The 27302-nt window shown below is 38.3% G+C and overlaps 1 protein-coding gene across 1 annotated transcript in view; it reads right to left on the bottom strand.

The window, feature by feature from the left end:
• Positions 1–768: 768 nt before the first annotated feature.
• Positions 769–27302, bottom strand: part of LOC146385246 (cytoplasmic phosphatidylinositol transfer protein 1-like) — a 74974-nt gene continuing 48440 nt past the window's right edge. The window contains exons 2-9 of the mRNA XM_084930866.1: positions 20383–20531; positions 15553–15641; positions 12999–13006; positions 11482–11553; positions 7365–7460; positions 6738–6893; positions 6208–6271; positions 769–4552 (exon numbers count right to left, since the gene is read on the bottom strand). Of these exons, the coding sequence (XP_084786992.1) occupies positions 4197–4552; positions 6208–6271; positions 6738–6893; positions 7365–7460; positions 11482–11553; positions 12999–13006; positions 15553–15641; positions 20383–20531 (990 nt within the window). The 3' untranslated portion in view covers positions 769–4196. The remainder of the gene's footprint in view (positions 4553–6207; positions 6272–6737; positions 6894–7364; positions 7461–11481; positions 11554–12998; positions 13007–15552; positions 15642–20382; positions 20532–27302) is intronic.

Consider the following 27302-nt stretch of genomic DNA (forward strand, 5'->3'; position numbering starts at 1 on the left):
TTTTCACACTGCAGCAAATTACGGTTGATTACGTCGATTAAGCATCATGAGGTGGAGCGTGAGGGGTGGTTCCCTATTTTTTATTTATTTTTGTTGTTGCTGGGAATTGGAACCCTATTAGTTAGGTTGCTTAATATTTACGCTAAGTACTCTTTAAAATACCAGAATAGGGAGGATGGTGTAGGTTTAAGTTTATTAGATTGATCAGTATTGCTGAACTATGAAATATTTTTTTTGGCATACAGGTATAACAGAATAGCTTTAGTGTAGTTGTTGTTTTAAACTTGAGTATGAACTTATACAAAATGCAGCAAGATATTTAAAAAAACAGTTTTGTTGATTAAAACACACTATATCGGATTCATATCGGTATCGGCAGATATCCAAATTTATGATATCGGTATCGGTATCAGACATAAAAAAGTGGTATCGTGCCATCTCTACTTAAAATGAACATAATAAGTAATGTATAAATATACATAAATGGAGTCATGTGAAAAAGAAAGTGCTCAACTTTCAATTGTAATGTCAATCAAATGCATTTGATTAACTGCTCATCAGCGAGTGTGAGCACCTAAATGAAGAGCAGAGGTTTTGGTAGTTTACACATCTGGAGCATACAGGTGTGTTTTAACTGCCGCTACTCATCATGCACACCACACCAACATGTCAGGACAAACACTTCAGACAAAATGTCAAGCACGGTGGTGTAGGGGTGATGATTTGGGCCTTAGAACTAAAAAAAAAAAAAGAATGAATAGATAGACATTTGTAATAGCTAATAAAGTTTATTTCAGAAAAAAGTAAAACCATAATTACAACAAAGAACCAAATTAACCTTGAACTGCAATAAAAATATAACAAATGCAATAATAGTATAAGTGGAAGAACTAAGAGCAACTTCCAGCAGCTAAACAAGAATGGCACTTCTGGGGCCTGTGTCACAAAGCACGATTAACGAAGAAAGTTTGATGAGCCAGAAACGTACACATGCTGCAGTACACTGAGCTGTGCTTTTACTCAGTGACAGATCCCAAATAACTCCATGACTCTGCTTTGTGACACAGGCCCCAAATATCAGGAGACAGCACGACAGCCTGGCCGAATGCAAACTGCATCAGGAAGAGGGGAGGAGGAGTGAAATGCTTGGTCCTCTTGACAAAAGAAATGGTGATAAACTCATTTTTAAAACCATTTTTCTCTGAACAATACATCATCACTAAATCAAAGTACAGCAGGTTTACTACATAAAAGAAAACAGAAGAGCCAATCAACCCTCAATAAACATGGCGAGTAAACATCAAAGCAGCCACACCACTAAAAAGAAACGCTTCATTTTGTTGTACGACTTGGAAAATAATATTGCCCCGCAGGGTCATCAAAAGCAACCGGAGTCAAAAGTGCACCACTACGATGAGGAACTTTGATACTTAACTGAGAAAAGTAAACATAACCAAATTCAGTATGCTCAATAGATGACAGCTTCATTGATTAGATACATATCAAGCCTAGATCTAGAATAAAACAGACATTTGAATCCATGTCTGTGAAAATGTCATCCTAATCACACAAACACAAAAGAGTAACCTTCTTTGTCTGCTTTAAACCTGTTAAGCACATTCATGTCACATCAGTAATGAAACTTTGAACAGGTTCAATATAAGAAATCTACTATATTAATCGATAACAACAGTATTTACAATACCTAATGTGTTACTCTTTTAAACAGAGCAGAGCTTAATGTTACACAGTTGGATATTTTGCATTTTATTAATAGCCCATGGTAGATCGAACATGTCCCTGGATCTCTTTGTTCCTGACAAGAGAGGTGATCAATACCAGAGTTGTAAGTATGTATAAGCTTATACATAACAGATCAACAAAGGGCCAATAACCAGAATATAGCATTTGTATCCTCAGAAGGCAAAGACAAAAGCTACAGTTACAGATAAATGGCTACAGGTTTTTTTCTGTTTTTTAACAAAAGCAAGTGAGAAACTGTACAAAATATTAACAATATTGTAGGAGAAGACCATCGAGGATCTTCTCTTTGACCTTCTCTCTCTGAAGTTAATATGCTGTATTATGGGACTTTGGTCCAACAAACCCAGCAAGACAGTAATGTAACACATTCCTTCATTGTCAAATAAGGTGTCAGAGACTGGAAAGTGCAAAATGCATTGCGCTGTAGGTTGGTAATCGCATGAGGAGGGGGGAAAAGAACAAATAATTTCTTTACTAAAACATAACAAGTTAGCCCTGTTACTTGAAAATCTGGTGGTGTCATTTGATATGATGGACTTGATCTGATTATGTTGTAATTCAGCTACTTTATGTGACGTTTTATCCCATTTTTATTCTTAAATGCAGCATTTGAGCCAGGAAAGAAGAATGCAACAGCATTTTGTGTGTCTGTTGCTTAAATATAAGAGTTTGGTTTACACACATGTAGGTAATTATATAATTCTGCATGCAGAGGCACTGAGTTCAAAGAGTCTATAGGCCTACAGAGTATATTCTCTGGACATGCTTTTATTTCACTTCTAATTTGGATGTTATATTTTACAAAATTACTGCAGACTTCAAATATAAGCATTCGTTATTCTTACGCGGTTCAATCACCAAATATATCAAATCATCCATTTACATTATATCCATCTACTTCATATATTATATGGTGTGAACAATCCATGCAGCATATATAAAAACCTGTCTTTGATCAATACCTTTTTTTTTTCCTTCACAGGACAAATTGTCATCCTGGCGATTTTGGATGATAATGGCTCACTACAAATGACACTTCTGTTTTAAAACTGTTTTCTGCCAACACTGGTGAGACAAAAAAGTAAGCACTTCTGCAAATACTTTGCACCTAATGAGGCACATACTCAAGTCAGCTTGACGCACGTGCCCTTCTCCTCCAATCAAACACTGAGTTGCTGCTACCTCCACTATGCACAAAAGAAAAAGAAAAACCTCCTCAAAAATGGCCTTGTTCCTGCATGTGACGTAAAAGTGATTCGCTGATTTGATCAAAAAGGTTCACTTTTATGTCACATGTGATGTCCAGCATTAGTTTCAGGCAACACTTGACTTGGTTGTAATGAAGTACTTCTGTTGTACTGACCTCTCAGTCAACTTCAGTAAGATATATGCAGTACCTTTCAACACTGCAACTGTCACTTTAAAACGACAAATGCAGTAATAACAACAGCTTATTCTGAACATGACTGCTAATATGCAAATGCTCCAAGGTTTCTGATGTGTAAACATTTCCAAGGGTTAGGCAGACTAGTATAGTACAATAGTTACTGTATTATGTCAGCGGAGGTACAAAATGCACGTGTTTGGCAATAACCAGGGAGAGAAACACACAGTACAATCCCTGCATTTGGAGTGCGTGCCAGATAGAGTTGGGGGAGACCTGAGGTGTATACTCTATGATTGTACTGCTCTTGCATCACTTATATTAATGGAGTTCGGAAAACAAAGGAATGGGCAGAGTCTGATCCAACGACTAGTTTGGACGGCTCAAGAAACGGGAGCATCTTTTATGAGGGTTCTTGGCTGTCTTTTCATTTCAATGTATGATTTTCTAACAAATTACATCTACTGTGCTACTCTAGTGCATGTCAATGATTACATTTCTAATCGAATACACGACAGCCATTTTACAAATTCATTCATTTGCACATGTTGTCAAAACTATTAAACACCAATGGCTCTGTGGTGTTAAGGCAACTATTCAAAGTTTGATGGTTCATAGCCAGCCTTTATGGTTGACGATAACGACAAAGGAAACAATGCCAGGAATTTATTCAGATGAGTTAAAGAACTGCCAGTCAAAAAAATAAAATAAAATCTGACAAGCTTTGCTTTAATTAAAGACCGTGGGAGGTTGTTAGATTAAATGTGGCTGGTTAGAGTCACAGGAAGAAGAAGCCTGCCACGTCACAGTGGCTTAGCCTACAGCTGCCCTGGATGGTATCAGTGACACTGATGAGGCTTCTAGAGTGATTGTTGTAGAGTGATTGTTGTTTTTTTCAGGATTATGGCAATTCATTGGATATGGCTAAGGAACTTGACTGTCTTGGGCACTGGTGTTTGGAGGTTAGGCTAGTCTCATTTGGGCACATAAGACAACAGGTACTGGGAATAAGTAAAATAAGGGGTAGGGAAAGAGATTCCAAGTTCTTCTACTGGTCCTCCACTTCAGCAAGCTCAGAATTAGAGGGCGGTGTGGATGGTTGGAGGTGGTTTGAAGTGGGTAATGGGCTTACGGTTGAGCCCTGGGGGACGTCACTTGGAGCTGGGTCAGGAAGGGTCAGGGTTTCTGGGGCAGACTTTTTGCGGGGTCGGTCCTTGGGGACAGAGAGTGACTCAGGCGCATCGGTGCACATGGGTGTGGAGGGGGCGCTGGCAGGGCCAGTGAGGGCACAGGAGGACAGGGGTGTCTCACTGATAGAGATCGATGGGGGAAACATCCCAATCTTCTGGTTCGTGGCCTCCTGGATGGCGCGCTCAAACTCTCTCACCTCATCCATCGTCATGTCTGGATCAGAAATTTTATTTTATTAAGACCAGTGACAGAAAGGTGGACACAATTTTTTAAGCCTTTGTATAAATGTAGAAACATTAAGCTTGAATGTGTTAACACAGCCACACCTAGGAAATGGTACATGGTCAGTAAAAGACTAAAAAACAAAACAAACCACATATTTACAAAAAAACGTGGATAACATGAAATTTTTAGGAACCTTTTTTTTTTAGAATCATCATAACTGTTAGTTCAAATTAAATTTCGTTTTTTGGCTTTGTGTGTGAGTAGTTTGACTCAGAATAAGTAGATCCATGAGAACATGTAAAGTCAGCTGTGAACGCTTCAGAGGAAAGTCATCATCAGTTTAAATATAAGAAAAGAGGGGCAATGGAGTAAAAAAAACAATGAAAAAGACACATACGCTTGCTTTGTCATGGATCTCTATGTCATCCAGTGAAGATGCGTTTGTTGTGGAATGCTCTTGCTGTTCATGGCAAACTTTAATGTTGGTTTTCTCATGCATTTTTCTCTCGTAATCCCGCACATCATCCAAAGTCATATCTGGAAGAAGGGGGAGGGGTGGAACGGGGGTCGAAATGTTGGTAACTCTTCTACAACGTACTCCAATTGAGAGACAGGTGGGGGAGCGAGAGCGTTAGGTGACAAAGGCAGGCTTTTTTTGAAGTTAAAGCTTTAGAGGTTAAGCTGCCAGCTTCCCAAGACCCAAAGAGTTTGTGGGATAAAACCAAACAATTCCGAGGCACACAAAGAGGAAAGGACTGATAAGGTCAAGGATGTTTCAAGACAAAGGAAAAGCATGGAGAGGCTGGATCATTGCAAGCATAAAAGAAACACCTGCAAAACCGATTCCACAGGCAAAAAAAAAAAATCATTCCACAGTGAAAAGATTTTAGGAGTATTAAAAAAGTGCAGGCTGCAATGGTTTTAGGGTTAGTGGTTATAGAGAAGGGGAATGTTTCAGGGCAAAGACAATGGGCTCATCTATACGCCCTACAGTTAATGTGCTGCAGCCACTTATACGAGCAAACAGAGCTGCTTCTTGCACAACCACAAAATTGACAGAAACAGACAAAGGTAGCTTTCATGTTTCAGTAAGGACCACACTCATCACCAAGGAATAAATTACCACTTATTCCTTTACTTAACCACAACCAGCCAGTCAGATGCACTGCACGCATTTTATTTTGCTGATACTTTGTTTCAGTTTTAGAATACTGTTTCTACTCTTTACATTTTTTATTTTTTTTGTTGCATCAACTGGTACATATGAATGTCTCCATTATGAAACATGAAAGAATGTGGTTGAAATATATTTCTATTGTGCAGGTCTCAGTTGAAACAAACTTTGACCATGCTCAAAAAGCGTTTATTATTAGTGGGTTAGTTGTGAGAAGAGGTTCCATGCTGTAAGAGAATAAACAGGACTAGCAGTGGCCGGGTTAGCTGAAGGCCGAATGACTGTTCATGCATGGCAATGAATGAGGCAGGAAGTAAACTACAGTGATCTACAATGCAAAGTACAAGAACATGTCAAATGCAAACATTTGTTAAACTATCGACGTGCTACCACTGCATGTAGCACTGTGTACTATTACTTAGACAAGAAAACTAAATACTTTAATGACATAAGTTCAGCAGTGACCTACCTATCCACTCATCCACCCAGGCAAAAGCCTGCCTGTGTCCCAGCAGCAGCACATCCCGAACCACCTGTAAAAAAATACAAAGACGGTCTGAAGTCCAGAAAAACTTTATAAACTAACACACAAATAATACAAATAGCCTTACAGTTTGTTAATATTCAACCCATTTACCAACCATAAGATGAACATGTGCTGTGATAAGTTGCAAACATTCACATGTTTCGGTTGTAACTATGGAAATTTACTTCATCCAGTACTAGAATTTGAAACATGTATTTTATTAAGACTTGTATATCCATCTGAATTTTTTTCAGATGAATATACAAAGACACTAATAATACTTTTTTAAATTAATGCTTATTTTAGCAAACCATTTTCAAGAATGAATGGCATTGGGAATAACAATGGGAGGTAGATTTCCTATGGCAAGGTTTTGTAATAAAAAGGAAAGCAGGACAACATTAAACATACAGTAGAAGTACTACAAGTTTAAAACCAAAAGGTCTACACTGATCTCACGGCTGACGTCTCACCTTGTGTACAAACTGCTCAACTCGTGTCTGCAGACCCCACACCTCAAACTTTACTGAGACAAGTTTGTATGAGCACATGATGGGATCCTGCGTGTCCCTCCAGCCCTCCTGAAGAATCCCTCGTGACGTCTTCTCAGACTTGAAATATCGTAAGTCCTGCAATTGTAGAGTGATCACACATGTGACACTGTAACCCAAACTGGCATTGTGTCTGCAACAGACTTGGGAAATAATCAAAACTTTGAACTGAATGCCAGTAAATAACACCTTTTCACATTAACCCTTGTCCTTGAAAAATCTCAGTCTTTTATTAAACAGCTGTGAAAAAAGATAGATGCCAGATAAAAATGTGTGAGATGGAAGAGTCATTTGAGGTAAGTGCAGCTCTGAAGTCCACATAATTTACACAACTGAACAGATAAAAATAAAATAAAATGTATTCCTATTTTCCATCTAGAAACAGAAGAAGCTTTACATTAGAAGTGATTTAATAGTACTGTACTGTGCCATCTAACTGACACCGTTTTTACTACTGTTTCCGCCAGTGTGTTTACACCTCTCCAGGGGCGTTTACTCCTATTAGCTAACAGCCTTCAAACACACACACACACACCTACACAAGCTCACCTCAGACTCTTTATAGTAGCGCTCCGGGATCTCATCGTAGGCGATGTCGATGAAGCAAACTTCCCTCTCCTGGTCCTTCAGCTCAGTGTCAAAGATCTGAAAACAGACGAGGTAGATTTGCCCGTCGTCACATAAATACATCTCAGAAATGTACTTACTGGTCAGTGCAAGAGTTGGAATACAATCTTAACACTGCTTGACTTGTACCTTGTCACTCTAAAAGCAGGGGTGGGCAACTCCAGGCCTCGAGGGCCGGTGTCCTGCAGGTTTTAGATCTCACCCTGGGTCAACACACCTGAATCAAATGATTAGTTCATTACCAGACCTCTGGAGAACTTCAAGACATGTTGAGGAGGTAATTTAGCCATTTAAATCAGCTGTGTTGGTTCAAGGACACATCTAAAACCTGCAGGACACCGGCCCTCGAGGCCTGGAGTTGCCCACCCCTGCTCTAAAGCCTCATCACTTGAACCACATGTTATTGTCTAAATAACCAGTAGGGGGCGCTCTCTCCCATGTTTTGCAGCACTGCCAGTGCTGACTCCAATAACTGCATCAAATGTTGAGAAGTCATCGGCCGGCCTTCATTCTTTGTGTTGCTTTCTTATTGCTGTCGGTCATTATTTCTCATGTTGAATAAAGGGATGTTGCAGTTAGTTTTACAACTTCATAATACACTGCAATTTATGCATGCATCTACTTGTCGATTTATCAGTTCTTCTACAGTCAGAGCTTGTGAGCATCTTGCTGCAAAATTAAAATGTGTGAAACAAAATCAAAAGCTTGATAAATAATGAGTTGACCTCTAGAAATAGTCCTTTCTACTACAACAGCAACACTGTGATACATCACAAACTAGACACTGTGGCACTTAAATAATTCCAAGGTTACAATTACATTCTGAAACTGTTCTGATAATGACAGAGAGGGAAAGCGATAAAAGAAGTGACAGGAAATTGATTTGTGTCAACAGATGAGAAGAAGGAAAAATAGCTGCACTTTGTCACTCTGCAAAATATAAACAAACATCTGCAGTAATGAATGAGTGAAATGTTTTGGGGGGTTTTCACTCGATGCTGAATATTTTTAAAGATACAGATGCAGCACCAGCACCTAAAACTCTTAAGAGACCATTTCAATATAAACATAAGCAAGGAAAATACTCTAAATACTCTAATAAACTTAGGGTACGTCTTTAGCTATAAGAAAATAACATTTAATCTTTTTTTCTAGATACACTAACAAATGGTATTGAATGAAGACTTTTCACCTCTCATCTGAGACCCTTCTTTAGTTCTATAAGCTGATGAAGAGTCTCATGTATCAACTCGGACGTGGTCCTGAGAGTCATCAATGACTTGGATAAAAAAACAACTTCACAAACATATAAAGAAGTCCAAATGAATTCAGCTCAAGGACTTAAGACTCCTGTGACCTGAATGACTGAGAACCTACAGACCTATTTTTATGGGATTGTTTTGATAATATTAATAATGATAATAGCACAAGCCTTATCCATCAAGTATAAGGCTGGATTTTCAATTCAAATCATTAAGATGTGATTGAAGCGCAGGCTCTCAAGTTTAATTCCCTGGATTTTACAAACACATTACATTAACTGTTTGGGAAGTACGACCTTTTTAAATGTATAGTCTCCCATTTTCAGTGGATAAAAAATAATTAGCATAATTACTGAATGTATATTTAGTACAGAAAGAGGGGGTAAGAGATGACAACAAACAGTAAATATATCACTGCCCAAGATTTAAGAGTATCCCAAAGCCATAGCTCTACTTATGGTCTTACACTTTCTCTGTCATTCTGTCCAATGGCGAAGACACTGCTTCTTTCTGCTTAACATTAACCAGCTGTATTCTATTTTTCATGAGACTTTATGAGACATGAGCATGTTTCATTTGTTATAAGATGTGTTGTAACTTGGGCAATCCCAAAATCTACATTCCTTAAGCTCAGCCCTGATTCAATTATATCTGTATCTTTTTTTCTTTTTTTTGCATGATCTTATTATGGTTACAGTTTCCCTGTGTGAAACTTCTCATGCATTTTCTTTTACCACACCCTCAATTCAACGAGTGCATTCTGTCCAGGCACATCTACTCATTTCCTGTCCTTCTAACTTTCAAGATTCCTTGCTTTTCCTTTTTTGTTTCCATTCATGCTTCCTCCGTATTCATGCACTTGGCCTTCCTCTCTTTCACTATGTTTTACAGCTTAGTTTATAAACAACAAGCTGAGTGGACAAATGCAAGGTATGTCGTAAGATTGGACTAGGGCAGAGGTGGGCAACTCCAGGCCTCGAGGGCCGGTGTCCTGCAGGTTTTAGATCTCACCCTGGGTCAACACACCTGAATCAAATGATTAGTTCATTACCAGACCTCTGGAGAACTTCAAGACATGTTGAGGAAGTAATTTAGCCATTTAAATCAGTTGTGTTGGATCAAGGACACGTCTAAAACCTGCAGGACACCGGCCCTCGAGGCCTGGAGTTCCCCCACCCCTGGACTATGGGTGGGGGAAAGTTTGTTGAAGTCTTAAAAAAAAAGAAAAACACACACACACACACACACACACACAAAAAAAAAAAAAAAAAAAGAACAAAGGTAGCTGCATTCTTATCATTTCACAGCATCCTTTATAGAAACATACATAACTCAGACTGGTTACTGTTTGTCATAAAAAATGCAAAGCCTCTTTTTTACTTGCCTTAAAGACGTTATACAAAGTAGCAAAGCTGTTTTATTCCATTACTAAATCTAAGTGCTAAATCTGTGTGTGTGTCTGTGTGTGTCTGTGTGTGTGTGTCCACAGGCATTTCAAATTGAAACCAGATATTTATCCGACACAACTGTGATTTCTCTTAGTTTTCATCCACAAAGTGCACTTGTGAGGCGATTTCTGCTCTTTAAATTTCATTTAAAAACTCTTTGGTCTATCGCTTTGTCTTGTCAGATGAAGCAAGCATCAGTCTAACATTTCATGCATGTTCAATGAGCACTGACAGTCTGGTCATTTCCGTCTTCCTGCTTTAAGGGTACAAGTGTGGTTTGTCTAAGACACAAACAAAGCACTTGAAGCACTAGGAACCATCTTCTACGTATACATCGCAAAAACCACACATCATTTTAAAACTCGAGTGATCTTAACCTGCTTACCAGTAACCACAATACATTTAAAACTATCTGTATGTAGCACACCACTCCACGATTTCTTTTTCCTAATGTCTGAGCGCTGGCAGCCTTTCAATTGATGACTAATACCCATATAAATGGGAATACAGAGAGTTAGCAATTCCAACAACCCAAATGAAATTAGGTGTCCAACAAGTGGAGCCGTTTTTTGGCAGACTCTTGAGGCTCATGCATTGTTGGCATTATTACATGATGGGATTGCACAGAAAGAGTCTTTGCTGCCAGATCTGCCTGGATAATTTTACTCATATAGCCTTTGTAGAGATCTTGTTTTTTTTTTACCATATGTACATTATGTGCTATTTTATCTTAGACAGGTTTATCTTGCTTTACATATTTCTCTATAAGAAAGAGAGCAAACAGTCAGCAGTGTTACATTAAGCTGAAAGATTTGCGTGGGAGTGAGAGCCTGCATGATTAACTGACTGGGCATATGGGCTGACATTAGCAGTATGGGTGTTGGCTGGGAAACCACAAACAGTGCATTTCACGATAAAGATAAAACTAAAAGTTTCATTTTCTACTTTGTTCCACTGCGCTGCTTATGGGTCACCAAAGTGCATATGCTACAGGTTTTATATCAGAACAGAAAGCCCAGAACTAACGGAACACAAGGCCATTACTAATAACACATCATGAGGTCAAATCAATATAACTTGTATAGCCCAAACTCACAAGTTTGCCTCAAAAACACTTTAAAATCTCTGCAGCATGGAAAACTATTTGCCTTTAGACCATCTGGAGGAGGAACACAGGAGGCGTCCATCTGCTTGCAGAGACATTCATGCAACAGACTGCAGATGTACAGAGCAGTCATACTATACTGTATTCCACTCAGCATGTGAGTAAAAGGAAACACCCAAACCACAGTTCAAAGCTCCTATCACACCTGCACACCGTGTACTTACATTGTCATTGCATCCTTTGTTGTCCTCATATTTTGTCTCTATGTGGATGGAAAACTTGGGCAGGAACGAGCACTGTGGATTAAGAAAGAAAAAAGATGCTTAACCACTTGTAAAGACAAATTCATCAACTAATGTCCTTAACAGAAGCGGTGTTGCTTTTATTATTCTTCTGCATTCCAAAGCTGAGCAAAAACAGAAGCAACGAGCTTATGAAGTCTGTTCTTCATGAGGCTAACATATTCATACGTGCCTCGCTGTAACACCTCTCAAAGTGCTTTTATGAGCACCGTGTCTGAGTTGGGAAGGTTTTTTTCTCCATTTGTATGTTTATCACTGTATAGTTTAAAATGAGCTGTAACAGTGCAGTACTTAAATCTCCTTGTCAAAAGTGACAAAAAACAAGACAATTTTGCTAGCCTGCTTAAAAACTCATTTTGCATGGGTGTATTTGCACTGACTCATACATAAGCACAGTACGCTCCCACACATGCACATAGACAATATCGAGCATTCCTTCGCTGTCACAACATTGTCCTCTTTCCCCGTTTATCCCCTCACCCAAAAGTGTCGTGACTCACGCTACTGACATTTCTCCCTCTGCATAACAGAAGCCCTATAGCTAAGCCTAATCACATTCATATGTTTTAAATGATGTATCAAGGTTAATCATGGGTCACAGAGGCCGTTCTGATTATTGGGGAAAACTTAGTGCGTGTGTGTGTGTGTTTGTGTGTGTGGTTGCTATGTAAGTTGTTTTGATCATTGCAGAGATAAACAAACCCTTCTGACAGAACTCAGCTGCCACCACTGTACTGCGGCTACGCTGCATACAGCAGAAGACTGCATAATAAGTAATCGGAAAATTCTTTAATATGTAAATTTTGGCATTTTTCTACCATTTGACATGTTACAAGCAGTCAGATGTTTGAAATGAAAGACGAGCAGACACAATTTAGAGCAGGGGTGTCAAAGTCATTTTACACTGTGGGCCGCATACAGCTCACTTTGATCTCGAGTGCACCAGACGGCACGAGTAAAACTATGTAATAAATTGCTAAAGCTACTAAAAAAAGTGCTGAAATTTTTGTTAACTCCGGGAAAATGTTTCCCCCTGTGAACTCACTGTAAAATACAAACAAACAAACAATCAAATTGTTGTCATTGTTTATGTATTACTTGTTTACTTTGGTCTAGTATGAATTTCAGTGGCAGGGAGAGGTCTAAATCAACAGGAAAAGGGAAAAATCTATGCAATTCTTCACAATTTCCAAAGTTGTCCAGTGGGCCGGAGTTGAGTCTCTGCTGGGCCTATTATTAAGTACACAATACTATTACACAATACAATACTATTTTTCTATGTGCTATTAATTAAAAGAAATGGGGAAAAAAGATCAGTTCCCTTGGTCTTTGTTTGAAATCTACCGGTGAGGTAAACATAAATGTTTGCCCCTTCTATGATATTCAATTAGCTCCTAATATTTCCACAATAATATTCCACAATGATTGAGGATACTTACAGTGTATTCTTCAGAACAATGCATGAGGTGACATCGGGTCAAAGCCATGGGAGAACACAAAAGAAAGCAAGTTTGTTACACAACATTAAAGAATATAAGTGAAGGCTACAACATATAAAAAATGTCTGTCAAATATCTGAAAACCCAAATCATCCCTCCTCACTAGAGTGTGTGTTTTCATTCCCTTTAATCCAGGGGTGGGGGAACTCCAGGCCTCGAGGGCCGGTGTCCTGCAGGTTTTAGATGTGTCCTTGATCCAACACAGCTGATTTAAATGGCTAAATTAGCTCCTCAACATGTCCTGAAGTTCTCCAGAGGCCTGGTAATGAACTAATCATGTGATTCAGGTGTGTTGACCCAAGGTGAGATTTAAAACCTGCAGGGACACCGGCCCTCGTGGACTGAGATTGCCCACCCCTGCTTTAATCTGTCCTCATCATCTTGTAACACCTCTTTTTAATGATCAGAATCATTAAAGCATCACAGAAATGTTCTGTTCTGGCCACTGTGCCTCTGATCTTTGGACTCCTGATTACTGCTTGCTCCTAATATTGGTAATATTGGCTTATTCCACCGCTGTGCTCAATGCGGATAAAAAGCACTGGCGGCTGTAAGCATGTAACTATATGCAGATTTAAACGTGGTCACACGTGAATGAGTGACATGTTCATACTTTTTTTACATAGTTTTGTGTTTTGCTACCAAACTGAAACACTGGCAACCAGAAAGCTGCAACGCTGTCACTGATGTAACATCCCATTCTGGTTGACCTTGAATGTTGCGTGGAGGCATTAAGGGCACTCAGGAACTTACAATGTCTGCAGTTTGCTTTTTGACTGAAGATGCTGTCCCATGTAAATGCCATCACCTTTTATAGAGTTTAAGATTGCACTTTATTGATCAACACTGAAAATCCTCCCTCATCTTTCATCTATGGCAGTCACCGACCTTTAACACTGAATTAGCATTTTGCTCAAGTTGCTATAAAAGCTCTTATTTCCAAAGTCACTGCATCCAGCTCATGACCACCGTGCCCAAATCTGCTATAAGCCTTAATGTGGTGAAACCTCCAAATGTCCTTCAGAGATTACACATGGAGCTGCTGGAATCTGACCATAAATTATGACTTAGGTTGCATAATAACTTTGATGGCTCTGACCACTTATTCGCTTTTTCTTACAGTGCTGTGCAAAAGTCTTGATCCACCTCATTTCTTTATATATTGTAAGGAAAATGGGAAATAGGTACAGATGCCAGAGTTCAAAGAGAGAATCCACACAGCCACACATGCATGGGATTAGGTTACGTAGGTATTCTAAATTGGCAATGAGTGTGAATGATTGCCGTGCGATAGAGCCACAGTGTGCCCCACCTCTCACCATATGGCAGCTGGGATATGCCAGCACCTGACGAATGGAAGCTAAAAAGAGAGTTTCTACAATTCTAACTAGCTTGAAATGCGATATTTGGTATAACCACAGCACAGCCTGAACTCTCTTAGGTAGGTTTTCTTGTAATTTCTTTAAGTAGTCTTCAAAAAAAGTCCTCCTGGCTTCTTGACAGCCATTCAAATCTCTCCTTTGCATGTTTCTGCCTTTAGTTCTGTTTTCTGTTAAGCTGATCCCACACTGCTTCAATAATGTTGAGGTCCAGGCTAATTTCTTTGCCTCAAACTTCAACTTTTCTGGGGACTTTTTATGAATCTGTAACAAACCACTAACCTGCGATTTTAATGAAAGTCTCCTGGCTGCAGATTTTAACTGGCACTGCTGCCTCAGACTGTGTTACATCTACAGGGGTTCATATAATCTTTCACAACTAATTAACAGATCAAGTCATCCAAATCTCAAATACTCAGAAAAATTGCTGCTTTAAACGTATACGCTGCATGAACATTTCTTTATTGGTCTTTCTGGAAATTGTATCAGTCGGAATGGAAAAAGAAGGCTTTTAAATATGCTGCTCCCTTTTTCTGGAATAATCTGCAGACGGACCTGAAACTGTTAGAGCTGGTTATGATGGATAAGTTTGAGTCCAATAAAAATTTGAGGCAAGAAATTATTTAAATAATGTGTTAATGCAAATGATTTGGATGTTTGTGTTCACCTGCACCGAATGTCGATTGTATTTGTTTCTTTACTTGTGTTACTTTTGCTGTAATTTCAGCTTTCTTTGGGCTCTCAGTGACTTTTACCTACATTAAAAAAAGGATATATGCTTTTGCACAATCGATTAAAACTGTCCATTAAAGATTCACAATCTTGGACCAAATTTTATCTCCAAGCTTCTTAAACCTTTATATCTTCTTTTCACACTCCTCCAGTTTACTTAAAACATGCAGCCAAGTGTTTATAGTAGCTGGCGAGTCCTGAGAAGCTGACCTTTAAAAAAATATTGTGCTTACAATCTGACTGTAGTTCTAGGCTTTAAACACAGAGTATTAAGAAGGCAAAAGTAGGCCTCCTTCAGTTACAACAGCTAACTCAATTCTTGATATAGCATGAGCTGTGAACAGCATGACATCCTGAGAAATACTTTTAGATGGTTTACTTACCGGTTATGGTGTAAGGGTAGTAGTTCCATGCCTTCTCTGTTACATAGAAGATTTTAGGAACCACTGCTCGAGCCCAGCTGGGTAATTTACTGCAGAGAGGCATTGAGAGAGACAAAGACAGATGTGGAGCGCGACTGTGAGCTTGTGTTAGTGAAGGAGGGAAGGAGGTTGAAAGATTGAAACTGCTTCCTTTGGCACAGCAATCATCAAAAACTTGTTTTACGCATGAAAGGAAAATGGACTCGCAGAATAAAACAGTTGAATAAAAGAGTGCTTCTGTAAAGCTTTGATTGAGGGGAGTACAAATGGCAGCTTAGGATCTTCAGCCACTCTAATGTAATAAATGAAACCAAAAGACCAACAAAAGAACATACGGACAAAAAAAATGTTATAACAATTTATTCTGCTGATATAAATGTGGTCTATAAAGGAGCGCTCTCTTTTATATTTATATATATATATATATATTTATATATATATATATATATATATATATATATATATATATATATATATATATATATATATATATATATATATTTATATATATATATATATATATATATATATATATATATATATATACACACAGTTAAACACATTCATTCCAAGGATGGCTGAAGCAGTTGGGCTTTAAGGACCTAAAGGGACCAAAAGACACATTAATGGCTGCAATGAGGAAGGAACAAGTGGTGCCTTCCCTTCTTCTCGTGAGCTGTGCAGCAACATAATTGATAATAATTTTATTTCATGACATTTCAACAATTCAAATCCTCGACACTGACGGATAACTTATTCCGACTTGAAACATCTCACAGCTTTGTTTCACTAATGTATTAATCTGAGTTAATAAAGCTACTTCTGGCTAGGGCTGTTCGATATAATGATATATATCGGATGACGATATAAAAACGTCTATCGTTTCATTTTACGCTATCGTTTGTTTCGTGGTGTCGCAAAATAAACTGTTTACGGCAATATTTTTTCAGCGTTTTGATGGTCACTGTAGTGGCTATATTAATTTCTTAAAGTTCTCTCTTTCTCTTATATTTAATATAACCACACTCCGGACGGACAAGCGCCTGTTTTTATGCGTTTTGGTTCGCAACAACGACGGTAACACCATCGCGTGTCCGCTTGTTTATGTTCCACATAAACCTTTCACAATAAAGCTCAAGATCCTGTTGAGACTTTTCAAAATAAACTGAATCACGTGAAAGAGCAGATTATTTACGGATGAGAAATAAAAAAGAGCCACCAGGTGCTAAAAAATAAACCTTAGACTCAAACGTTAGAACAGGCTTTTCCCCGCAGCACGCCGTGTAATAAATACTCACAAAGAAAACGGCGGCCGTTACAACTTATGTCTAAAAATGTATCGTTTCATGCATCGGTTAAAACACTCGACTCCAGCTACATGACGCGCAGCTGGAAACACTTCCCGCAAGTCGAGCTGCCCGAGATTCACAGAATTTACAGAAAATGTTACATTTTTGTGATTTATATCGTTATCGGGACGGTAGAATTCTTATATCGGGATATGAGATTTTGGTCATATCGCACAGCCCTACTTCTGGCTTTTCCCCCTTTTTCACAAGGAATCAGCAGGAAGCTTCTCATGCAGGTTAAATTATGTCAAGGTAGTGTCATACTTATCCCACAAACAAAATAGTCATATAAACTCTCAAAAATTTCTTAAATATTGCACTATTTATTAGTTGTAGCCGCAGATATATGAGTTTTCTGAGCCTGAAAGCACTTTGTTGAAACTTTTAATCTCTGTATCATCCAGCATGAGGTCACTGTTTCAGTACTCGACCAATATGTGTATTCGGGAGACTTATTAATGCATGTCTGTGCTTGACATTCACTTTTCTTCGATTATGTACTTTGGAAAGCCGCCACCTACTTTGACTGACATACTCTCCAAAACAGGACAAAAATGGCACTCCGTGAAATACGTGACTGCTGTGAATAAAAAATTTGTGAATGCTGCCAGATATTCTCTCTCTCTTCCAACAAAGAGACTGACACCCCTCCTACACCTCCATCTGTTGAGTTCTCCTATTCCATCCTTCTTCTTCTTGTAAAGATCTTTGCCAGCCCATGTTGCCAAACGTGCAAGCGTAATCGATGCCTGCTTTATTTATTTCTTTTTTTAAAAAAGCATCCCGGTTTATCTGAACGCATCTGAGGAATGGTAACAATTGTTCATAATCAATCAACTTTAACAATAGTAATAATAATAATAATAATAATAATAATAATAATAATAAACAAGGAAAACAGTATTCAGGCCAAATAGTAAAGTACTGTGCGAAGCAGATTGTGAGGGCTAATGAGGCGGTTAAAGTGTGACAGATTGGCAGATTGATTCCCTGCTGGTGACTTAAAGTTAATGTTTACTTGTTGCAGCTCCAGATGGATGGCCAGTTAAGGTAAACAGAACAGTAGTTAACTATAGTAAAGTTATGTTGTTGATTCTATACAAGCCTAACTTCCATCCATACAGTTTCTTCTGCCATACTTACCAAGTTTATACAAAGAACATCATTAAAATATAACAATATTACTTGTGGATTAGTTTTTTTTTATGTCTTCTGGTCAATTTGATATCTCAAGAACGCCTGAAGGGAATTTTATTGCATTTGGCAGTAGAGCCAAACCAAAACACAAACAGACTTCCCCAACAATGGTTTTGTTTACTTATTTATTTACATGTTTACACTGTTGGGTTCTGCTGAGATTACCCAGGTTTGTGTGTTTGTTTGTTTTAAGGCAATAAATTAAGAATGTGAAAGCACATCAGTTGTTTTCCATGATTATGCACCACTTACTATCTAGTAAGAATTCCTTAATAATTTTTTCACTACAAATATTATAAGACAGAGATATAAAAGGCAGCTTGAGTGGTTGACAGAGGAACGCAGCTGTTATTTCCATTGAGAAGTGAGGGTTTCGAATTAAACCACAGGGATGTTCATTATCAATATGTGGAGCTTTTGAATTCTGCCAAACGCAGACACACATTTACGCATTCATATATTTCACTCCATCAAAATGTCAGCTGCTGTGGAAAGGTTAGTGTTTTCTAGATCTCCATCTAACTGCAAATGCAAACATCCATCAAAGCTGAGAGTTTAAGTGTTTAGAATACATTTCTGTCCCTCTTTTTTCTCCTTGCCTGAATGACAATTTTGTTGTTGCGCATGAATGAACTGCTCTGAAATGAGTAAAATGAGTAGATATTGGCAAAATTTTTGTGAAATTTTGCCAATAACAGTAAGTTAAAGAACTGCTCCACCTTAAAGTATGAATGAAGATTATAGCCTAAGGCAGGGGTGGGCAATCTCAGTCCACGAGGGCCGGTGTCCCTGCAGGTTTTAGATCTCACCTTGGGTCAACACACCTGAATCACATGATTAGTTCGTTACCAGGCCTCTGGAGAACTTCAGGACATGTTGAGGAGCTAATTTAGCCATTTAAATCAGCTGTGTTGGTTCGAGGACACATCTAAAACCTGCAGGGACACCAGCCCTCGTGGACTGAGATTGCCCACCCCTGGCCTAAGGTCTTTTTTTGTACAAAGCAACTGTTGCCTTTCATTTCTGTTTAAACAAAGCTCCAAGCAAGTGTCTTCCTGAACACTGTTGCTCAAAATACTCAATTTATCTATATAAATTTCTAGTTCAATACAAAGCAAAAAAAAAAAAACGACTGAAAATATCTGAATGGAGATCCAGACGATCTCTGTATGCTGCCTTTGCCTTCTTCATTTCCTCTGCAGAGCAGAGGTGTGCTAACTCAACATAATTAGTTCCCTGGCATAGCGAATGCTGACACGGGTATTTGTGCTCAGACAAATGGCCTACAGCATCTCTGCCTTCTTCCATTTTCTCTCTCTTGACCTTGTTTAGGCTCTGTCATATTTTTTTCCGCAAAAAAATTTCCACCTTTTCATTTTTTAATAATGTATTTCTTGCTAACTTTCATTTTAATTTGTAATAATAATTATATATATTTAAATGACAATTCATTATAACAAATAAGTAATTAATCATTCATTAAAATAAAAAAAAGAACAAAAATACTGCCAGTCTTGTCATTAAACAACCAAAGATACAATGAATGGAGTTGATGCTTCTCGATGCTTCTCGATGCAGAGGCCATTGTGATTAGATTGTACATCTTTGCCTCAGACAAACAAGCACAATTTTAGGTCTAATAATTTTTTACCGAATTACCTGAAATTACCACATCCTGCAAGCACTCGCGTCATCGGGAAGAAATGCTGTAAATATAAGCAAATAGTTCATCACCAGGAAACACTGCAAGCGGTGTTTAGGCAATTTGAAGTATTTCTTGTTAAACTATATCACGATTTTAACCCCTGCATTGCTTTTTTTTGGACTGACTGCATTTAGGAACAGGGAATTAGGTCCCAGGTGGCGAGAATAGCCTTTAAAACAACAATCCCACAAGCATTTGGCTTTCTGGTAAACTTCTACAAAGTTTAGTTCTGCCAGTCAGTGTGGGAAGTTTTTGATTCATTTTGATTCATTGCATTCACTGAGTAGTCTTTTCTGTAAATATTCAACCATAGGGATTGAATTTGTTCTTTCCATTTCTTTTGAAACAAACAAACAAAATATGTTCTGTGGGCAAGAAGATTCTGCCAGAGAAAGACAGCAAACAGAAATGTTCAGGAACTGGTTGGAGACCAAATGAAAATTAGATTAGATTAACGGTGGCCAGCATGTAAAAGTAGCCCACACACTACTAATTAATCACATGTCGGGCATTCAACTAGCAGGAAAATATTCCACTGACCTGCTGAGGTAGACTCGTTTCTCTGTGTACTGTCCTTGGCCATGTGCCGGGTCTTCATACGGTTCGTTCTGGACAACCTCCACGCCTTCCCCTCGATCGCTCTGCTCATGGCTGTGTTTACTGATCATGTACAGCTGCCCAATCCGGTACTAAAAGACAAAACGCACAGACAGGGTGAGTTCACACTCCGAAGCAACCAAAACTGTGACAGAATCAGAAAGAAACACTGATAACAAAAGATTTCACCGAAAAAAGTTCATCCACAGTTAAATTACAAATGAAAAGGTGCGCCAGTCGTATTTTATTTTTTATTTCTAAAAGCAAATATTCAGTTGATAATGTCATAACACCATTACCAGAATCTAATAACACTAACAAAAAGTACAAGAAAAAAAATCCACAGTTTGTGATTCACTAATGACACCTAAAAAAGAGCCTCGAACTGTGCTTCACTAACTGCATCCTTGACTCTAATTTGCTGTTAGAAGTTAACAGGGCATCAAAGCACCCATGCTAACAGCAAACTTGGCTTATACACTTCTACACCTTTTGATGCACAAGTTACCTCAGTAATACGTGCATGGCACTTTTTTTTCTGTGGATTTTAGCACTGTAGATCACCTCAGAGAAATGTTACAAGATGAAGCAGATAAATACACTCTCTTAATCCATTAGCCTTAACATTTTTAATTTTATAACTAATTAATAGCACATGCTATAGTATTGCGTGGTCTGTGGTTTCAGTCTGTTGCCAGGTGGCTGATAGGCAACATGAGGACATCCTAATATCTGATATAGATAAGAACCTTCAGGGCCTAAGATGTAGCTACGTATCAATTTGGGTTGCTCAACTCCTGCTCATGTGGGACTTTCTGGGCAACAACCAGACAGGGACTATGTTCTAGTAAGATGACTTCAAGAATTTCTACAAAGCTAAAATTCTAAAAGAGTAATTAAACTGTGACTGAAGAGACACTTTAGTCAATCACAAAGTAAAAATTATATGTTTATGCAACAATGAATTCCACCTGCTTATCTTGCAGTCAACAATCGTTGTGTATTTACTGCATTTAATGTTACTCCTGATTTCACTGAAAGCAAACATAGGAAACAAAGTGAAGTCTCAGATGCTTCTTCTGCAATAATGGATCTCTGTACAAAGGTAAAAATTGCTGTTGTATGGCAAAGCAACTTCTGTTCTATAGAACATGACTCTGCAGCACACTGGAACGTTTTCAATTAATCAAATAAGTGTAGCTATGCATTAATCCAAAGCATTGTTCTGTGTAAAAAGACAAAAAAGGAGAAAGACTGATTTTTAAAGAGGAGGTCAAGAGCTGAGTGTGAGAGAAAGACTGAAGAGGATCAAAGGATGGCAAATCAAAGAGATACAGAGGATACAGACAACTGTAAATTCTAGAGTGATTATAATTAAATGAATAAGGAAACATAAAGGTGAGGCATAAACAGTCTGAGCTCTTCACTAAGAGATACTAGCTTCACAAAAGATTAAAAAGCAGGAAAGTTTGCCCTGGTAAATCAAATTAACCATATTTCTGTGGATTCAGCTGACCTTTTCCAGCCTCAGCTGTTAGCTAAGCTGTGATGTCCTGTCGAGGGAAAATGAGAGGTGCTCAGATAGTCGCCCAAACAAGCTCCCAGCAGGGCTCTAAATTTTCTTTCTTTCTGTTTTTTTTTTTTTTAATAAACAGGCATAAAATAAAATGACATGAAACAGTTATATTAAACCCCTAAAGTTATTAGTGCATACCTTTCTGAAGAATGCAAAACCAAGCAGTCACAAGAGATTTCATCATGGAGGCTTTGCGTGTGTGGTTTTTAGAAAGTTAACTTTCTCACTCACGTGATGAATATTTAACACGGAAGATTTTCTAGTTCGTTATTTCCAGGCCGCCATATTTAGTCAAATACAGTACATATGTACTTGCACACAATACCTCAAAGTAGCTGCATGGGGGTCAAATAATATACATACAACATATTATGTTAGTGTGAGTGTATATTTATGACTTAATTAGCCCAATTATCTAATAGTCTGGTGAAAACATAAAATACAACACCATGTTATTATGGCTTTACAAACATGTTAATTCCCTGAAACTAATAAGTCTAAGTGTCCTGCTGAGGAGAGGTGATGGTCATTGTTATGCTTAACAGAGCTTTCAGTGGCCAATAGAGCCTCAGGGACAAGAGTGTAATCATCTGAAAAATAGACACTCCCACCAGAGCAGGACACATACGCAGAGTAGGACACAGATGATGAATTAGTATAGCTTTTGATTAGTTCTGATTAAGCGTGGGCCACGAGGAAAGAAAAAATCCTCCCTTTTGAATTTTAAACACTTGAAACCCTCATGTAATGCTATCGATTTAATGAAAAGAAGACTGTCTAAGATCATGATACATGATGTCATCAACAGGGGCAGAAAGCCACATAAATATACGTAAAACATGTAGGCACATAGGTAAGGCACACAATAAGCCTATTTTACATACATTTTCTGTTATGACACCAAAAGCACAATTAAATAGAGTGCTTTTGTTGAATGAAACCTGACATAATGTGTTTCCCGTGGTTACATTCCTTAGCTATATCACTTTTTCCCCCCATGCATTCATGCAATCTATGCATTAAAGGTCACAGGCACAGCTGCATCACCTTGGCTCTGCATCCTCTGTGGTGGACTAGTTTCACTGTGAAAGTAACACAATGACTCACATCCTTTGTGGCTGTTTGGTCCACACACTGCTCTGGGCAATGATATGTATTTGTTGTTTCACACAGATAGAAACATGCATGCATGCACGTACATTACATCCGTGAACACACACACACACACCATGCACACATACCAACTAACCATAAAGACAGTTGTCTAAGCACAACACTAGCAGAGTGGAGATCTGGAAACAGAAGCAGACTACAGTCAAAAATTAAGACGTACGGGCATTCTCCCTCCTTCCACTGGCCAAATCAAAGCCAAAATGAAGTGAATTTTATTTTAGCAAAAAACAAAAAAACAAAAAAAACCAAACCTCTGTATTCAACATAACACACACTGGCTCAGACGGATGGTTTTGGTTAAACACTCTAACCTAGACTACAGTTTAAGATTCCTCATAAAAACTTGAAACGAGATGAAGCTAAGTTTAAAAAAGTATTCCAACCACTACTACTGCAGCACTGATAAACAGTAAGAAAAAAAATGCCTTGTACTGCGTTGCTCTCACATTAAAGCCAAAACAGTAATAATTATGTATAAATCATAGTTTCACAAAAAAACCTTCCTCTCCAACATCTCAATTTACAATAATACCACATTTCACATTTCAATTCAATTCACTTTCAATTTTCAAAGTACTGGTACTGCACAGTTTTTGAATTTCAGTGAGCCATGAGGAGAGACAGGCCAAGCAGTGAACCAAACACCATGTGACATTTAATTCATTACATAACATACTATGGTCAATGCCTCAGATACAGCTCACGTAATTAGTGTTAAATGGACTGGCATTTAGATAGCACATTTCTAGTCTTGCTGACCACTCAGAACTCTTTTACACTACAAGTCATTTTCATACACATTAACACAGGATTGCATTTTATGACATTTTTAAGTCATAAAACACTGGTTCAACACTTGCTGAAGAACAGCAGATATGTTGAGGTTGGTGGAATTGAACCGGCAACATTCCAACATTCTGATTAGTAGGCTATCTGCTCTTACCTCCCGAGTCACCGTCGCTCATTTGGAGTTGGGTTTCTTGTTACCTACTGAAAGTTACAGCCAATATTAAATCTCTATTTAGCTCTGGAAATATATGATTCTAACTGTTCATGCAGCTCAGCACTAACAGCTGCACGATGTCCATCAAATAGCCAAAGTTGCTTTCACCTGACAACAGTAATAATATAGTGAATGTAATGTAATGAAACAAACAAAAACTAAGCTGATAATAATCACAACACGTAGCCATTTTAACAGCAACTTACATCTAAAAAGCACCACTGCTGCTAAGCCCACTTTAGCAGCAGCGGTGCAGAACCCACTAAAAAGTTCAGTGAAGTTCAATGAAGTTCAGTGAGTTCAGTCTAGCACAGGGCTGTCATGTTGCAAGATTATGAAATTCATCAGGCATAGGACATTTTCTGCACTCACAGCATACCTTCAGGACATTTTGACATCAGGCTCGGTCCTGAAATAACCCGTGTACAGTGTAGTGCTCTGTACTGCACAACCTCTACTGAAGTCCTGAAATGCATAGCCAACCTTCAAGTGTTATGCAAGGGCAGGCCTATTCAATCTTATGTAAACAGCACTTAGGCATTTATTTCCTTGGTTATAACACTTAAACGAGTCAATGGTTTCATTTACTCTGCTTGTAATATGTTGACTTTCAGATAGCTCAGTCACAGACAATAAATCTGTCATGGACCATGTGTATACACCGTGATAGACTAGCTACCTGTCCAGGCTGTACCCTGGCTCTTACTCTATGACATCTGGGATAGACTCCAGCGCCGCCGCAACCCTGAATCGGTTAAGCAATGAGAAAACAGCTGACTAGATGGAATGTCCATGGGATCAGCAGTGACAATGGAAACTATATGAGTTTTTGGGCTATAGAATACTTTGTTTGTGTTAATTTATTATTACAGCATATACCCAAAGCTGAATCATCTAAAGTTATTAATTACATCAAGTTCTTACATCACTGTCAAGAAGCCATTACAGTAACATCCAAGGCTAAATGCATGTTATTTTTGCATCATGTCAGTTTTGTCATTGCCTGCTTTATTAATAAAAGCTCACCTCTTCAATGAAGTCTCAAAAGCTTCTAAAAACAGCTCTGGGCTGTGGGAGAGATCCAGCCTGATAAGTTAAGAGCTACTGTAAATAATGCATATGCACTCCATTGCTTTCCTGTGCGCCACACAAAAACCCAGTGAGGTGAGTAGTGTCAACTGAAAGACACTGCAGAGGCAGAGGACAAACTAAGGGGAGCGTCACAAAGATATCCGGAGTTTTGTGAGTAATGACAAATTAAAGTAAATGCAAGTGAGGTACTGTCACCTTGAAATAAAAGCTTTGAACACAAGTGTGACATCATCTTAATTCACTATTCATTTAGAGAGGACATGTCCTCGTCCATTCATTTTGACATTGATGAGTTTTAGTGGCCTTCTAAAAATATCAAGGACTAGCATACGTCATCTTGCCCTCTTTTGTGGGTCAGTGTGATGATTTTAAAATATTAAAAAAAACACCACACCATTAAAATCCTCAATCACGAAGAAGCCAAAAAGAGGCTACCCAGTACACCGAAAGGTTTGAACAGCAACAACAACAAAAAAAGAATAAAAAGGTCTTGTACTGATTAGTTCAGTAACCTGCTATTTTCTCCCTTTGGAGTAATCACTTCTGTGAAAGCTGTTCTGTTGAGTTACACTCACTCTTTCCTTTTTCTGGAAATCTTCGCAGCGTGATCAATCATTTAGCTTTATGACACAGCTGGCCAGTGCTTGCCTTGCCTTTATTTGATTTGTCCGATAACAAGGCACTCTGGTTTGTTGTTGCTCATTAATCAATAATAATAAACTAGAGTGTGTTGTCATCATCGCCCCCAATTACGAGGTCCTGGGCTAGTTCACTGAAACCCAAATTCACAAACTAAGATGACTACATTCTTACGGATGTGAGATGAACCAACTACGGTATCTTGCTTGAGTGCCTGTATGTGCAAACTGCATAATCATCCCTAAATTTCCATGTAAGGCAAAGTGTTGATGACATTGATGTTTAGGGTTGCAGAATTAATCTAATTTAATCTCAATTATTTGGCATTCTACAATTAAATGAACATGATCAACGAATATTGGAAATCTGCCAATAAAAAATCATGCATGTGCCATTTACAAATGTCCCCTTGAAGTTTCCTGAATGTCGTATGAACACTACATCACAAAAACGGATAGTCAACAAATGATACCACTTAATTATGAATCATTATTAATTAATGTCTTTTGTCCCTTCTCCCTCCACTCAACCCAACCAGTTGTAGCATATTTCATCCTGTTAAAAGGGAGTTTTTCCTTCCCACTGTTGCCAAAGTGCTCACTCAAAAGTGGCTGTCTGATTGTTGGGTTTCACTGTATTATTGTAGGGTTATTACCTTACAGTGTCCTCGGGATTCCCATATGCTTGTTTGCCATTCACCTAGGGACCATTTTTGATCAGAGGACACCACAAGGGTTACGGGGCTCGAGGTAACTGTTGTTGTGATTTGGCGCTATAAAAATAAAACTGAATTGAACTGAAATTGAATAATGTACCATCGACACAAAAACCAAATATCTGGCATAGCAGATAGCGGAGACTTTGTCCCTTGAACTTGATCGACGTTATTGGAAAGTTAGTTGTGTTTGCACCACAAAGCAACACAACTAACTCGTTCAACTACCTGTAAACAAACCACAAAATGGCACTATAATGAAGGCCAAAACAAACAATACAAAGGCTGCTAACATGAATCAATCCAACATCAGCTCAGGTGTCCATAAGAGCAAGCCTGTAGAGCACGTCAGCGTATCCATCAAGCTGACAAAGACGCACTGAAGTCACCGATGCAACTGCATTCCATATAGTGACCAATGAAGGAAAAATAGTCAACACAATGGGCAAAAGTTATGTTATATCTTAATGGATATATTATAACTTTTGAAAAGTAGCGATATCTGCACTGAACATAGTAGGAGACATATAGAAGTATATACAGCCATTGAATACTTTGCTATGAGTTTTATTTACATCCATAAGCTACAAAGAATGGAGTGACAGACATTATTTTGGTGGTTCTTTCATCTAATGTAAAAGAATAATAACACAAATATCTAGAGG

The sequence above is a fragment of the Perissodus microlepis genome, chromosome 6, assembly GCF_051167445.1.
Source record: "Perissodus microlepis isolate ML-2025 ecotype Zambia chromosome 6, ASM5116744v1, whole genome shotgun sequence".
NCBI lineage: Eukaryota > Metazoa > Chordata > Actinopteri > Cichliformes > Cichlidae > Perissodus > Perissodus microlepis.